Source organism: Maniola jurtina, chromosome 15 (genome assembly GCF_905333055.1).
Source record: "Maniola jurtina chromosome 15, ilManJurt1.1, whole genome shotgun sequence".
NCBI classification, from domain to species: Eukaryota; Metazoa; Arthropoda; class Insecta; order Lepidoptera; family Nymphalidae; genus Maniola; species Maniola jurtina.
The window spans coordinates 3523041-3540846 of NC_060043.1; the positions used below are offsets into that span (position 1 = coordinate 3523041).

The 17806-nt window shown below is 39.1% G+C and overlaps 1 protein-coding gene across 4 annotated transcripts in view; it reads left to right on the plus strand.

Moving 5' to 3' along the window:
- The window catches only part of LOC123872287 (ataxin-2-like), a 302090-nt gene that overhangs the window by 218388 nt on the left and 65896 nt on the right, over window positions 1-17806 (plus strand). For all 4 annotated transcript variants that reach the window (XM_045916488.1, XM_045916490.1, XM_045916491.1 and 1 more), the window contains 3 exons: window positions 11660-11804; window positions 12212-12367; window positions 15975-16146. In XM_045916488.1, coding sequence (XP_045772444.1) covers window positions 11660-11804; window positions 12212-12367; window positions 15975-16146 — 473 coding nt within the window. The remainder of the gene's footprint in view (window positions 1-11659; window positions 11805-12211; window positions 12368-15974; window positions 16147-17806) is intronic.

Sequence of the window (17806 nt, forward strand, 5' to 3'; positions counted from 1 at the left end):
TCTTTTCTTTGAATACACCTGGTATTGTTATGAATAGCCCATGGGATATGTCAATGACTTTGACTTTAGTTCATAACCGATAGCCTCACATCTGTTAGCCCTTGAACACGCGGGAGGTTGAACGGTGCCGCCCACGCACGGTCGCGTGGCGGTGGGCAAACATTTCGGATTTCGATGATGTTGATTTTTCTATTAAGTCCCTTGCGTCATCCCTTCCTTAACAAGATATACACGGTAGCACCTGGTGCAGAAGGTCATTTATAGTTTTAAGTCATACAGCTCTACACACGTTAACCCTTCGATGTATATTTTTAATATAAAACTAGCGAGCAAACGAGCAGTCGGGTCACTTGATGTTAAGTGATAACAGCCGCTCATGAACATTTGCAGCACCAGAGGAACCGCCAAAACGCCAAGAATTTGTTGACCCATCCCTTGAATAACCCCATGTTAAAATCTAATGGGATCATCGCCAAAGGGAGTTGGTGCCACAGTTTGCATGAGCATGGAAAAAAGGCAGGTACAACGGGTGGTCGAAGTGCACCAGGCACCGATGTGGTACGGGGTGGAATTGTTGTTATTGTTGTGGTTGTAGAAAAAGGAGGATGTAATAAAATCAAACAACTCTTCAAATCTCAGGGAGCTTATGTCTCTGCGGTGCGCCAGGCTTTCCAACGAGCCAGTAAGTTAGGTATAGTTTGGTTAACTTGCCTTTTGCTGGGTAAGCAATCTACGAGATATATTTTGTTTTGTCAACTTTAAACATTTTGAAATAATATCCTAAGCACCTGATTGTTTACTCTCGATACATGCCTACTTGATTTCCGCCAGCGCCCACTCGAGATCGCGCAATCACTTCGACCACCGCAAAGTGTCCCCATCCAATGTCACTTGAGGTTTAATAGAAAAATCAACACATTATTGATGTTTGCCCACTGCCACGCGACGCGTGGGTCGCGTAACCTCCCGCGCACACAGACCGACAAAAATCCATATTAATACTAATATTATAAATGCTGTCTGTCTGTTTGTCTACAAGCTTTTCACGGCCCAACAGTTTAACCGATTTATATGAAACTAGAGGATGCCCGCGACTTCATCCGCATGGATTTAGGTTTTTAAAGATCCCGTGGGAACTCTTTGATTTTCCGGGATAAAAAGTAGCCTATGTCCGTCCCCGGGATATAAGCTAACCCTGTGCCAAATTTCGTCAGAATCGGTTAAACTCAACGGTGAATTGTGAATGCCCCTATGAAGGTGTGGGGTATAGTAAGCGTGTAAGTATTCGTGGCCTCGGAACTTAGATTTTTTAAAATCTTTCAAAATCCTTGAAAATGTAAAACTTAGGACCAAAAATCTCAAGTTTAATAAAACTCAGCGGTATCTCACTTTGATATGTCAGCATTTTAATTAGAATATATTATGCAAAACAAAAGAAACAATTATACCAAAATAATAATAATTAATAATGCTTTTTGCTTATTGTATGTTTTAAGAATAAAATTATTTATTGTATTAACATAAATAAATATTATCTTTTCAAATAAGTAATTCAACAGTTCTTGAATGTCAAATTTCACAGACTCTATGTCTAACAGCGGTTGGCCCAATAACAGCAAAAATTCGCTAAATAACACAACCCACAAAGTTGTATCGGATTTATAACCTGATACATTTCAGTCGTTGAATAGCCTTACTTACATAATTTAGTAGCAACTTAAGTACATTAATAAATTACACCGACTTAAACATGATCACCAGAAATTTCAACCATGTCTGAATTCTATATCACAGAATTTAAAATAAGTATAGAAATGCTAAACTAGCGTGAGGTTGTCATGCACCGTGCAGATGAGTGAAGCATTAGTTTGCGCTATTGTAAAAAATTAACTAGGTATTGGTATAGACTTTAAATTTCATTTATCCTGCTTTAGATGTTAAAGTTATGCTGTCACAGTTTCTTTGCATGATAGAGATTAGTGTAGATTTATGATTAGAAGCTTAAAATCGGCATCACTCTATCTCGGTATTTAAGAACAGTAGGTCTAGAAAGTAGTGGAAAAAGTTACTGGTAGAAAATAGCTGAGGGCTGGGTTTTGGGTATGATGGCACTCATTGGGAAATACGTCCTGTTATATCAAAAGAAGCAACTTTTATAAAAGCGTTTTTTTTTTGTATTTGAATAAATTATAAAATTTTATGATTGTACTTTAAAAGTGAGTCTAAATATGTGTGTAATGTAAACTTAGCTAGCAGAGTGCACTTATCACTTGTGTAACGTGTTTAATATTGTTTGAATTGAAAGTTTTATATACAAGTGTAAATTAAAAATTTATAACACCCCCGACGATCCAAAGTATCTGAGTTTTCCAAAACATCATTTTCAAATAAATAATTATGTATTTAGGCAACGTCCATCTTGACAGCTTGACATTTGTCTATTGACATAATATTATGAACCTAACGGTTATCTAACCTTCTTTTCTACAAGAAAACTAGAAAAGAGCTGATAACTCTTAAACGGCTGAACCAATTTTTTTAGATTATAGCTAAGAACACTCTCGATCAAGCCACCTTTTAAACAAAAAAAACTAAATTAAAATCGGTTCATTCGTTTAGGCGCTACGATGCCACAGATAGATACACAGATACACAGATACACAGATACACAGATACACAGACACACAGATACACAGATACACACGTCAAACTTATGACACCCCTCTTTTTTGGTCGGGGGTTAAAAATATTCAGCTATAGACGTCCAGAAAATGAAACGATGATATCAGTGTTGAAATACCATTTCTATTAGGTAATTTTTTTAGAATTCTGTGTTTAATGCTAAGCGAGTAATCTATATTTCAGGGGGCGCCTAATACTTGGCATTTAATTGTTCAAAATATCAACACGCACGTTAAGCACTTAGATCGTGTTAGTTTGAAATTGATGTGAGATTTGGAATATTTGGCGTGACTACAGCATTAATACCTACTTCAATTCTTGATAATAAATATGAACAGGTAATTTGGGTTTAATTACTACAAGTTTCTACGACTTTGATTTTTCTGTTTAAAACGTAAATACCTGATAAATATCCTGATTCTTGCCTCGGAAAGCAAGTGAATCTTGTGCCTGATTTGTCTCCGGTAATGTCGGATTGCTGCCCCTTAGAACTATGAGAGGTAGTTCAATGGTTATGTTTCCTCCACTGAAATGGGTATATACAAGTACGTAGAAGAGGTGTGCTATACAAACAAAATTGAACATACTAATTATTTTTTTGTAATGTAACCACAAACTCATGGTTTCCGTATTGTTTCCTTTACTTGTGCTATAAAGACCTACCTACCTGCCAAATGTCATGATTCTTGATAAACGAGAAATACCCCATAGGTTTTCTTGACAGACACGACAGACAGACAAACAGACAGACAGAAAATAAAGTGATCTTATAAGGGTTCCGTTTTTCCTTTTGAGGTACAGAATCACACTTCACACTATAATATTATAAAGGCGAAAGTTTGTATGTGTGTGTGTGTGTGTGTGTGTGTGTGTGTGTATGTTTGTTACTCTTTCACGCAATAACTAGGTACTGAATGGATTTGGCTGAAATTTAGAATGGAGATAGATAATATTCTGGATTAGCACATAGGCTACTTTTTATCCCGGAAAATCAAAGAGTTCCTACGGGATTTTAAAAAATCGAAATCCACGCGGGCGAAGCCGCGGGCATCTTCTAGTAATGGATACTTTTTTGCCGCTTCGAAGCGCCCCACCCAGCGTACTTATCGGGAATTAAAATTGGCACTTCGTGTCAAATGTTCTCTGTGTTGACACTATGTTGACAGATATTTCATCTCTGACATTTAGTTCTGAGTACGCTCACAAACCCTCACTGCTGCTATCAGCGCCAAAATGGAGAAAATCACATTGCTTCAGAAACAGGTTTACGCTAGACCTGCGATTGCAGGTCAGTACATACCTGTATTGATAGACGCACAGTTTAAAGAGATACAGTAGTCCAACGCCTTTGATCTCGTGGTAACGACAAACTTGTAACATAGGTCGCTAACTATGTAGGCAATTACGGGTCACTCCTTCGCGCCAGACTTACCGCACGATTGCTCTGTCAGTTTTAGAGTCTAGACGGTTTCCTCGAACCTCTGTAATATCACTAATACTATCCTTACTCTGTGATAGAGGTCAAGTGTTTCCTCACATTATTTTATTATAGCTGTCAATCATTTAATGACAAGGAGACATAGATGTTTGGACGTATGACGGGTTTGAGTTGCTGACCTTAGTGCCAGCTATAAAGAGTTTCACGCCTAGCAGGAACTCAATTAACCTGCGGTTCAACAAACACCATTGCGTGTACATTGTTTAGCTTCAAGTACCTTGCTTGACACCGATGGACCTTATGCTTTGGCACAAACTAATTTTTCCCCGCAACTTCGTTTCTAGATCCAGCGACGAACGATTAAGCTGTACGTTGATAATAAGCTAAGCTGATTTCTAGTTCCATATTGATAGGTAGATAGATAGAAAACTTTATTGCACACAAAACGTGAAACAACCAAGACAAAACAAAGAAACTAAGAACAATTATATGCAAAGGTGGCCTTATTGCTGAGGTAGATATATCGGTCATTAATAATATTATGTAAGTACTGCAGGCTGCTACGTAAAGCTCTACGTTATGGCAGTTCAAACCCCAAACTGTCGTCAGTGTAAAGGACATAGCCCACGGCGACTTTTTGTAGCAATGCCGCGACTTTTTCACGATTCTGAATCGCTTTCAAGGTAGAATGCGATTCTGAATCGTCAAAAAGTCGTGGTGAGCAAGCTTTATAAAACATACACCCCCCCACATAATACGTATTTTTCTATCGCTATCCTAGAACTATAACATAAACTTTTTTAATATAAGTAAACATAAACAAATTAGCTTTGATGTAAATTCAAAGTTTATTTAGCGTATATGGAGGTAGGTACCTACGTCCTCTACAAGCTAGGTATAAGAACAACAAAGAGCTATTTGATTTGCTCTTCCACAGGCACTATGGGATTCCATCTTGCGTGTAACGTTGACATTGACCGCACGTGGTAGGGTCAGCAGCGTCGTCAAACAAGGTACCGTTGCCAACACCTGACCCCAATGGCGGCGCACGCCAAACAGACTGCCTAAGTGATCAGTACCGTTTACAAACAACGTACGAGAGATGTTACGTGACTGTTGTGAGCAAACGATAGTGGATATGGCAAAGCCTATCATAGTCATTTTTTTACCCGACTGCGGCAAAGCCAAAAGGAAGGGTTATGATTTTATCAGTCTATGTATGTATGTTTGTATCCAGATTTTGTGTGTTCCACCGTAGTGCCTAAACTACTGGGCCGATTTGGATGAATGAGGATTGAGGTGTCAATTGATTCGTTGCATAGGCTACATTTTACACGAAAAAAATCGGCCTAACAGATGTTACATCAAAAGAAGTAGAGGTCTTCAAAAATTCTGTTGCTATTGTATCGAGTGGGATTTCAAATGAAAGAGGAGAAAATTCAGAACTCATGAATATTACTGTACAACAACATTGAAATATACCAAGCGACAGAAAAACAGTTTTAGTCCAATATTTCGCGTTTATTAAGACGATCGCAGTCGATTTTTAGTTTTCAACTTTTTATAACTATTTTCTTCCATTCACAAAGTATAAATGTGTATTAGTGGTCTTGCAATGAACCAATTCATAAAATCTAGTTCCACAATTTGACCAAACCGGAAATCGAACAGACGACCTTCTTGCATGACATTCGAACTGCTCTGCCGAGATGTGAAATGCGCTGATCTGATCAACATACGCTTATAATCAACTTGTAATATCTAACAAGAGTGTAAGAGTACAAGAGCCGGTGGAAATAAGTAGGTATCTAATTTTTATTTATTTAAAGCTTAGATAAACTTTTTCATGAATGGTGTCAATCATTTATCATTGGGCAGCCCATCTGCTTGTTTGCTATCTATTTGATTATAGGTTAATTGAAAAACAATAATCGACATAACAAAATGTTTTTTCGTTCCACGAAATAGGCTCGTATCTGAGGAACGCACGACAAAGTTTATCGTGTGAACTAGTAGGCTTTTGAATTTCATACTGTCATTATTTTTATTAGCCATGCTAATCATGACTAATACTCCCCTTTCCCCTCCAATTAAGCGTAAAGCTTGTGCCAGGAGTGGGTACGACAATAGTGTAACGGATAGGGTTTGAACTGCCGATATTTCGGAATTCAGTCCGCTACTCAACCGTTGAGCAATCGAGGTTCTGATCGAGGAATTGACCTGTGATGTTGAATTTGAACTAGTACAAATGCTTTGAGCATATCGTGCTCTAGCTCTTAGACTACTGTCATTGCAACATAACGGTGACCGCTTCCGTCATTACAATGCGAGTTGACAGGTGACCCGACAAGTTTGGCGGCGGAAAACATCGCTCATCGAATGCCATGACACTTTTCAATCACTTCCCGTCGAAAGATATTTCTCACAAAATCTCAGAGGAAACTGCAGATTAGAATCACCTTAGGAAACCGACATAATACATATAAACCTTTATTAGTAACCAAATTCGCATAATTTTTAAATACTTTTTCTTCTTTTGGCCAATGTAGAGTGTGACCATGGCTCAATCATTTAACACTCAATAATACGGTCTGTTTTGCAATAATAATTGCAGAGACTAGAGTCTATACAATTACTACTCCGATTTTGTAGTGTGTGAAGATTTGTGTAGTGGTAGTGCGCATTGCTTGGTTGGTTGCTTGCTTTCCTGCATGTTTTATGGAAGAAGAAGAGTGGGTGGTGGATATAGCATTCTGCAATGTACCAGTACCAGATACATGTGCATCTAATTTTAGCGAATTAATCTTGTTGTTCCTTGAGCATCATAGACTTCGTCGAAGTAACGTCTGCTTTTGTTAAACATAATATTTTATATGTATATGATAGAAACATCATAATAATTCATAACATTTGTATAAGGGCACAAAACTTTGACACTTATAGAAACTATATCTAAATTTCAGCGTCTTTGTTTCCAATTTTTTACATCATTCCTCGTAAAATACGCAAAATGAATCTACTCAGAAAATATTTTATTTTTATATAACCCAAACATACATCTAAAAAATGTGCGATAAAATGTCTAGAACAATGTTAAATAAATTATAAGAAGTACGTGAATAATTTTATTCTTTATTTTCAGTAACGTATAATATCTTTGTATACCTACATAGTACATACGTTATACGTTTAACTTATCTATACCATGATTTATATTACAGCTGACTAAGGTTAGGTGGCTAGGAGAGGCTATTATATTTACGAAAATTGTCCAAGGCTTCTAATTGTCCTTTTGTGGCACCAAATAAACAGTTTCTCTTTCTTTCTTTCTATAAGGTGCGGGGGAGTCATTTGATTTGAATTTGGAGCAACTCTACATCTGTGGTCCATATTTTTACATCTACGCAACGCATTGTTACAATTACATACCTAATATAGGCGTTATTATGCTTTTACAAGAATAGATAAAAATAGATAAAATCGTTCTAACGCCAACACGAAATATGGCTACAATATACGCACGAGATATTCTCCATTGTAATAAGATATGTAACGTCTCCACAATGCGCGTCAATTTGAAATAATTTTCCCATAACATGAGGTAGATTATGGTATTGGCTTCTCGGATCCCATTGTGGGCCATATCGGTCGATATGAATAGAAATTATTAATAGATGGAGTCGTCCGAGGAATAAATGATACCGCCTGTTATTTCTAGATAGTGTAGTATCTTTGCCACTGTTTGTTTCTGTTTTTAGAACAAAGTAGTACTTACCTACTTATCCGAGTATTAGTCATCGCACTAATATTATAAAGGCAAAAGTTTGTGTGTCTGTTACTCTTTCACGCAAAAACTACTAAGTAGATCGATTTGGCTGAAATTTAGAATGGAGATAGATTATACCCTGGATTAACACATAAGCTACTTTTTATCCCGGAAAATTAAAGAGTTCCCACGGGATTTTTAGAAAACCTATATCCACGCGAACGAAGTTGTCAGCATCAGCTCGATTATTTTTATGACGCACATATTTTATCTTTCAAAAAAAGTCAAAGTGTTTTTCTCCCTCCTGAATTTTAAATGAAAGGCCTTATCCTTGGTTATCCCCAGATGAAATAACCCTTCGCAACCTTGCTTAAACTGGTACTTACCACAGAGTAAGACTTTCATTCTTTTCCATTTCATTCTAGTTTCCTAATTAAGTTTTAAGTAGCCACGATTCGCCGCTAATGTTCACACTTTAACGATTTAATCGCACAGATAAATCACCCGATTTAGGCTTGACGAGTGCCAGCAATGTTTCGCACTATATATCACATATGATTTATATGAGAACCGGCTGGTGTATGGTGACAGGCGACATTGCGTAAGATGACGCGCGTTTTGTACGAAAAAGTAGGCCTCGTGAAGAAATTTCGGGCAATTTTAAAACATTTTGTGTTAGCGGTCAGATCATATCCAAGTGTGTAAACAATGTGTAACCAGAACACTAGCAAAAACTTAGGGTTATTATTGTACTACCTAAATACAACCCAATGCCAATAACCATTTGCCATATTTAGTAATTTTAGTGATTTAGTATTTTTCAAATCCGCAATGTATAGCGTGCAAAACTTGGGTCAATGCCCAACCTACGATGCGGCATTGACCCCGAGTGGCCTATTTACGTAACGTTCGCTGACGTTCAGTCAGTTGTGTTATATTTTGCAATGTATTGTGAACTTTTCAAAAATACAGAATTTTAAATTTAAAAAAATCGCGTTTTTTTTGTGGTAAGTACCTTATCAGTAAACATCAGTACTATCACCTGTCTTCGTTTTTGCTAGCGTTATGGTTAGGTTAATAGTAAAAGTTAGCTGAAACCTCAAACCATGAGGACGAAGTCGTGGGCATCAGATAGTAAATAATTGAAATTGAATAGCTAAGACTCAAAATTACTTTCAGTAATACAAGTATAGAGGTGTGAGATTCTATAAGACTCATCACTCATACCAGTTTCATGTTACATTGCATCAACATCATCACTTGCGATGCAACATGACATCGACATATTTATTTAAAAAAATAAAAACCGGTCAAGTTCGTGTCGAGCGACGTGCAGTGTAGGGTTCCGTAGTTGCCCGTCACAATATGCGGACTTAGGATAACTGTTTTACCCAATAACAACTTAATCTAAGTAATTTATAATGTGTATACGACTCCAAGAAGTATTTTATAAGTCGGCGACAGTTTTCCTTTGATTTTCGCTTTATAACAACATTTAGCACTTTCAAGCTTAATATTTCGCTAATGGATCCCTGAAAAAAAAAACTAAAAATGGTTGCACACACCCGCAATATTTTTGAAAAACCTATGCGACGATATCCCACATCATAGTATGGAATGTCGTTGGATAAGTCTCTATATTTACGAGTATATTGATAGATGAAAGGAAAAAATTCGACGCCACTTTACTTGTAGGGGAGGTCTGAAAAGACTTTTTTCCAAGATGGCAGGGTTCCTTGTTTTCTACGGAACTCTCAAAGAAAACATGAACACAGCCTAATCATAGCTTACGAGGCATTCTGCTCAATCATGTCACCATCATTCCACCTGACATTGGTACTTGTACGCTCATTAATTTCCCGACATCGCACGTACAGATACGTAGAAAGTGTATCGCGTCCACTCGACCCGAGATGCGACTTCAAACGCGCCGAGATGTGTATCAGGGGCTGCCAAGATTCCGCGGAGGTCACCAGGGTTTGCTGCGGTGTTTTTTTTTTTTACTTCATCCCGTTTGCGTAACGCGGCATGTTTGTGGTAGGCACCTACTTTTGGGTATTAAGATATTGTTGGATTATTTAAGGCAAGATTTTGCGAATGCAATATGCCTGGGATAATCTGGAAACTGATATTTTTGTAAGAAACATCTATGGTTATTCACGTATGCACAAAATTATCATTACTACACTACCATAGTATTCTGGCAATTTTATTTCGTTCACTTGACCCGAGTTTCGACTTCAAACGCGCCGAGATGTGTATTAGGGACATCCAAGATTCCGCGGAGGTCACCAGGGTTTGCTGCGGTATTTTTTTTACTTCATCCCGTTTGCGTAACGAGGCGACCTGTGGTACCTTTAGTACCATGGGCTTATTCTAGACAAGATTATTTGGGAAGGCTATATTTAATGCATTTTTTAAATTACGGGTGGTATTTAAGCCTGGCAATGTGGAAAACTGATATTTGGGCATACAAAAATAAATCATTAACGATCTCTGTGTACGAATCACCATATATTATGATAGTATTCTGGCAATTTTGTATAAAGTGTGCTTATCGCGTTCACTTGACCCGAGATGCGACTTCAAACGCGCCGAGATGTTTATCAAAGGCTGCCATGATTCCGCGGAGGTCACCTGAGTTTGCTGCGGTATTTTTTTTTCATCCCGTTTGCGTAACGCTGCGACCAGTTTGTGGTACCTACTTTTGGGTACTAAGATATTTTTGGGAAATGTTCAAGATAAGATTATTCTGGACAAAGTTTTCCGATATTCATAGATTCTTGTTTTAATCTTCGTATGGAATTTAAGCCTGGCATAGTGTGGTAACTGATATTTAGAAATATAAGAAGACATCACCGTCACTCAATTATGATATTCTTCTATTATTTTCTATTCCTATGGCATCCTTTTTTACTTAATTCTGTTTTGCATAACGTGGCAACCAGTGGATAAACCTATCTATTTTTGGATATAATCACATTTCGTTATGGGTTATAAGCCCAGTCAAACTCGGATAAGCAGGCCTCATAATAAGTATGAAAAGTTACTTTCTGAAAAATATAAAAATATAATAATGACCGACCATCTACCGTAACTTATGCAAATACAAGTAAGTAGACCCTGTTTTGGCAACTTTTGTTTCAATTTTCATGCGTTACGAATTCGACACATAAAAAATAAAATGTGGCTCTCTTATTAAAAAAAAATACATTTTGAATACAGCTGTAGATAAAATGGTATAAGAAAGTGTAATAAAAATCCGAGAAGCTTTGAGAAATTTTTAATCCGTAACTAAATACGGTATAATTGTCATGATTTAAAAAAAGTAAACTCCAAATTAGTTTCGCTTTGATAAAGTTGTAGGCTACGCTATAATGAACTATAAAAATTGTTCATGAAATAAGTAAATAAGTAGGCTGAACAATAGAAGAGTTAACAGCCGTTGAACATTCGGTCGAAAACTTTTTGTTTACATTATGTAGGTAGGTAGGTACTTACGCTGTTACATAAAAAACGCAGCCAAAATAGGTAGGTTAGCCTAGTTTTAAGATGTGGGTGCCTGGGTCTTGTGGAACCAGGGAGCATAATCACTGGACGTCTCCTTGGTTCCCCGAGGACTATGGCACCCTATCTGTTTGTAATTATCACATTATTTTACTTATTTGTAAACTTTTGGCTGAATAACGGATATTTATTTATTTATTTACTCACTAGAATTCCAAATTACTTAGTGGCTTTATAACAAGGACGATGTTCTGTGCTTGTTCCAGGTGAAGGCGGCGGGGGAGCGGCGCGACGGTGCGCGCGCGATGCGGCGTCGCCCGCGCAAGCGCACGCGCCGGCGTCCGCGCCGCCCGCCGTCCACGCGCCCGTCAAGAGCGAGCGCCTCAGCCCGCACGACTCCACTGCTTCCAGGTAACCTGGTATTCCATTCCATCAGCCTGTATGCGTCCACTGCTGGACATAGGTCGTTCCAAGAGCGCGCCACCAAACACGGTACTCGCCTTCCTCGTCCACCCGCTCTCCGCCACCTTTTTCAGGTCATCGGTCCAGCGGGCTGGAACCTGCTATGTATTCTCTCAAATCTAAAATATGGGACTACTGAAGGGGCTTACCTATAAAAAAATTCTTAAGGACTGGCAAAGTAAATCTCCTTATTTGGCTATACATATTAGTAGATTCAGAGATTTCCCAAGAATTCTCAACAGAAACTTGTGCAACTTCCGTTGGGTTCTGTGAAATAGCTTGTAACACAGCAAAATGCCGTGTTTTCTCAGCTTGTTGAAAATACCTCACTGAAGAGGCTAACGTCTTCTGTTTAGATCTCGCAGCGTGACGCCGTCGACTTCGTCGTACCCGGGCACGCCGCCGGAGCGCGGCAGCCCGCACGCTCCGCCCGCGCCGGTGCACCCGCCCCGCAACTACTCGGACATCATGCGCTCGCTCGCCGCGCGCTACAACACACACCCCACTAACGAGTAAGTTCTCTACGTCATACCCAGGCACGCCGCCGGAGCACAGCAATGGCGCTAAAGTCTATTTTATATGCTGGAGCATATGCCTTCCAACATACCATTCGGCGGTTTTCCCACTAGATTAAAACATGGGGTTATTCAAGGGGCGGTACAACAAATTCCTGAAGGCTGGCAATGCATGAGCGGTTCCTCTGGTGCTGCAAATGTTCATGGGCGGCGGTAATCACTTAACATCAGGTGACCCACCCGTTTGCTCGCTATTTTTATTTGAAAAAAAAAAACATGTGACAGTGCAGCGTGCTACTAGTACAAATGGTAACATTAAAGGTGCCCACGCACTTGAACTGAACTGCAGCTGAGCTGCGCGTCGCTTCAGCGCCCCGCACGATATTCTCTCCAGCCGCGCCGCGCGGCAGTGACGTACGCGCGTCGCGGCTGGAGAGAATATTCGTATAATAAAACACCACAGACACAGATATTAGTTTCTAGAATATGTCTGCAAAATTTCATGATTTTTGGTTGCTTAGTATTCAAATGAAATTGGAACTACTATTGTATGAAACGAGTGATGGAGAGAGCCCTCTTAAGATATGGAATAAATTGGAAATTAACGAATTCCTTAATCTAGCAGTAACATATCGACCAAGTAGTTCGCAATACGACAACGACCGTCCTTGCACAACTTGATATAATTACAGCACGATAATGGGCTTGATTAGTGCTCTGGGCTATGTAATTTTTATTTTTCCAAATGTCAATAGGTTAGAAACCAATTTGCCAATGTAACTACTGCAAACTGTGCCATGCACGTTTTTCTGCTTGTTGACTTTGTAATTTTTGTAATTGATGAGCGATTTCTGTTTAATCGTTTTTCTTCTGATACCAAAACATAGTACAGTTTGCCACACTTGAAACGTCAAGAATTTCATTCTGATACTGTATTAGAATAAAATGTTTGACGGTTAGTTATACACGACCATTACACGACATATATTATTCAAGGGGTTTAGCCTAGTGAGACGCGAGGGTCCGAAATTCGATTCCGGGCTTCTAACTTTTCGGAAACACATGCTTTACATAACGGTAAAAGAATATTTAGATTTATATCTTTTATTAGAATATTTAACATAGGTCACCTGCGTATCTGAGAATTCTCTATACCTAATGTTCTCAAAGATGTGAGAAGACTGACAATCCGGTGAGAATTATTATAGAACGCACTCTGACTTTGCTTAAATTTAACATAGAGTTCAAACGAGATAGAGGTATATCGCTCACATAAATCCGTCTCGTTTTAACTCAACCTTAAGTCTGGGCAAAAGCATAGTGTGACCTCAGCCTTAGCCACTGTGGGTTATCATACCTACTGAGAAGAATTCAGGCCCAGTGCCCGTGCTTAGTAGTGGATCAACGATGGGTTGAGTTGATGATAATGTTCTGGCCAAGACTTAAATGCAGATTTATTTGATCGACTCGCTAGCACCAAGAAGTCTAGCACGACAGCAATTGAAGAATCGATAATTATTGACAGAGGTCGCTGACCGGTCTCCGTGAGATGAGCAATTCATTAATATAACATAAGTTCACGCGGACAGCCACGGTTCTCACGAATCATGTAAATTCGTCGACTTAACGTAAGTTATCGAATCGATTAATATGCAAATCGATTTGGGCATCACTAGGCGGTCGGTGAACTCCGACTCGCATGATATTGTGAACGCTGTGACACCGGCCGTGTGAGAAATGCTTGTTGTGATTCGATATTTGAATATCGATTATTATTAATTAACCTCTAAATGGAATGAGGAGATACAACTAACCGACATAGCCAAACCGATTGCGAAGCGGCTATGGGCAGGGCACATAGTTCGAAAAAACAACAGATGTTAGAGTCAAGGTGCTAGATTGGCGACCTTGCACCGGAAAACACAGCGTTAATAGACCCCTCACTACGTGGACAAACGACATCAAACGAGTCGCAGGAAGCCTCAGGATTCAGGCACGAGCATTGCTCTTAGAATGAAAATGATTTGGCCCACCACGCCGGCCAAGTGTGAGTTAGCAGACTTTATACACTGTTTAAGAACATTATGGAGAAGCAGATAAGTAGGTTTTAGAATCAACCCCTCGATCCCCCGAATAAGAGATCGATATTTTAATTACCAGGCTATTCAGCTGGGTACTTATCTAGTCTATATTGTATGAGACATCATAATTTTTCTCTAATTACACATACAGATTACAACATGGGGATATTCAAGGGGCAAACGAATAAATACCTGAAAGGCCGGCAACGTATCGGAGGTAACTCTGGTGCTGCAAATGTTCATGGGCGGCGGTAATCACTTAACACCAGGTGACCCACCTTCTCATTTGCTCGCTATTTTTCATTAAAAAATAAAAAATAAAAGTGTTCTCAAAGCACATTACGGCTTCTAAAAGTAATTCTAAACGACTAAATTATTAAATAACTGCAATCGCTGCTGAATGGGATTATATATCAATGGTTAAAACGTTTGAAATACAAGGGAAAAGGCGCACGGAAACGAATCTAGGTCCATTTAAACTCGTTGTCAGCTGTTAAAGTGCTAATGGCAAGGTGCATAATGCTCGCCCGCTGAGCAGATGCAGATTTAAATGCGAATCTTTAAGGAAATGTCCCGTATATATTATTCCGTTTATGTCCCTTAAGCACATAGCTTGCTTTTTGATATCCTGTAACATACGTACAAACGTTGAATGCGTACTAATTACTTATTTACTCGTCTGAGTTGTGAGAGTTGTCGGAGTTATTTTTATCAGAATTTGTCAAGGTTTAGAGACTATTTTCTATTGCTTACTTAATGCATAAAATGCATGACGTCCTGCTCAATGCAACTGACTAATATGAACCTACTTAGTTCCAATTCCATAATAACCCTAAGTTTATGTTATTTTTTTAAGATAGAGAAAAAAAGGAACTCTTATAGGAAGGATCACTTCGTTGTCTGTCTGTCGTATCTGTCAATGCCACTAAGGGAATTCAAACCTAAGGGGTAGTACCTACTTCCCCTTGACCTAGAATCATGAAATTTAGCATGATCCAATGTCTTGTACCTAACATAAGGGGAAGAGTTCGAAAATCGTTTTGTGGTTACTGGTGGTACATGGTATATCACAAAAAAAAAAAACCGGCCAAGTGCGAGTCAGACTCGCGCACTAAGGGTTCCGTACTCGGGTATTTTTTCCAACATTTTGGACGATAAATCAAAAACTATACATAAAAATAAATAAAAATCTGTTTTAGGATGTACAGATAAAGCCCTTTCATATGATACCCCACTTGGTATAGTTATCTTACTTTGAAAATTGAAACTCATTTTAATTTTTTTTATATGATATAACCACAAATTCGCTCTTTTCAGATTTATTCCTGTATTTGTACTATAAGACCTACCTGCCAAATTTCATTATTCTAGGTCAACGGGAAGTACCCTATTGGTTTCTTGACAGACACGACGGACAGACAGACAGACAACAAAGTAACCCTATAAAGTGTTATTTCTTGTACGATGGTACGGAACTTGACCGGTTTTTCGTGATTTATTTTCAACATGTTCGTTGTTTCCAGCTATTTCCACCGAGTCAACGGCTTCGCGGTAGAGCAGCGGCCGCCAACGCAAACACAAGTGGACGCCAACGACGTCCCAGTCGGTGGACTGTTCGCTAAGCTGGCCAAGCAGCAAGGCGGCCCGCCACGGCTGCCGGCCTTCCCTGTCATGCTTGACATGAGCTCGACTAAGGTAAGACACCTTTAACTTCGTTTTATATTCCTATTATATGAGCAGTTCTTGAGGTATACTTAAATAAATAAATAAAATAGCATATTTAAGCATTTTATTTCTGCAATTTTACAATACCTCAAGCTCAATGGTCGAAGAGCGGACTGAATACCGAAAGGTCGGCGGTTCAAACCCCACCCGTTGCACTAAATTGTCGTACCTTCTCCTAGCACAAGCTTTACGCTTAATTGGAGGGGAGAGAGGAATATTGGACATGAATAGCATGACAATATTCTTTAAAAAAAAGTTTTTGACACGGATGCTGAAGACGCGTGGCGACGATATGACCACATACTTAGAGCTATAATTATGACAAGAGAAAAGAGAGGAAAAGAAGAAGTCAGGGAAAGAGAACTATTCAGCACGAAACAGAGCTATGCAGTTCCGTACTGACACCTAACAGGTACGCGGAGGTTATTCCAGTCTGTTTTTACATTAAGATCCATAATGCATGGCACGTGCCAGCGCGTTTTGTATCTGTCCAAGTCTAAACATACGCACATAAAAACACTGTTACGTACGACTGACTCCAAGCAATGCCACTGCCCCTATGAAATAATTCACGCTTAGCTGCCTCCTTATTTCATAAGCTCGCCTTTTAAAATTCATTAATATTATTTTTAAATGCATTATTTATTCAGTGCTCACTGACCTTCCCGCTTTAATTACCCACCGGTGGCCCGTTTCATAGTTCACGGCTATGATTAAAATGTCTTGGGCATCGTAAAAATCTAGCGCGCTATCGCGGTTCGATCTTCAAGCTGTGCGTTTGTTGGGGTACCGCGTGAAAACTTGTAAAGTCAAACTTTTTATGGAGCGATTTAAATAAGTGGGACTATATTATATGATAATACTATCTTACACGATCGTATAAGCTAATAAAACACTATGTACTTTTTTAAATTTGTATGGTGGTCATTTTAAAATTCGCTATTTTAGTTTTTTATCAGTATTTATTGTGATAGGGAATATAGAATACAAATACACACTGTGAAAATTTCTACTCTCTATCTTTTACGGTTCATGAGATACAGCCCGCTGACAGACCGCCGCCGGACAGATAGACGGACGGACAGACAGACGTAGAAGGACGGATAGTGGAGGCTTAGTAATAGTGACCCTTTGGCATCCTCCGGTTCGAAATTCTAAAAAGTATCAAGAGTCAAATAGCTCACTTGTTTCAAAAGTTTCCAATTAACAATGCTCTGGCATAAAAGTTTCCTCTCGCTCTTGGCCAGTTTCGAAACATTTATTGCCCCTTAAAATCATAACGCGCGATGAGCACGCTTCCTCCACAACAATATATAATTGCCGCAATTAAATCTGATAACCGCACGCGACCTTTACACTTCCTTCACTATAACAGAGATAAGACGGAGAGAGTGTTAATTGGTGTGCGGTCGTTACCGTCGGTGCACGCGCACAATCGGCAGGGTAATAGTGGCGTACGCCCCCGCCAACGAACCGTCTCACTAGTGTGACCAGGTCTAACGCTTTTCTTAGGGACTTCCCGAACTCATTGAGGTCTCATGTCAAGGAGAATATAGATAATAGTCCTCCGCTATAGCACAGAGAGCCGAAGAGAGTAGTGTGCTGTTATAACTGTCAGCGCGTGCGCACA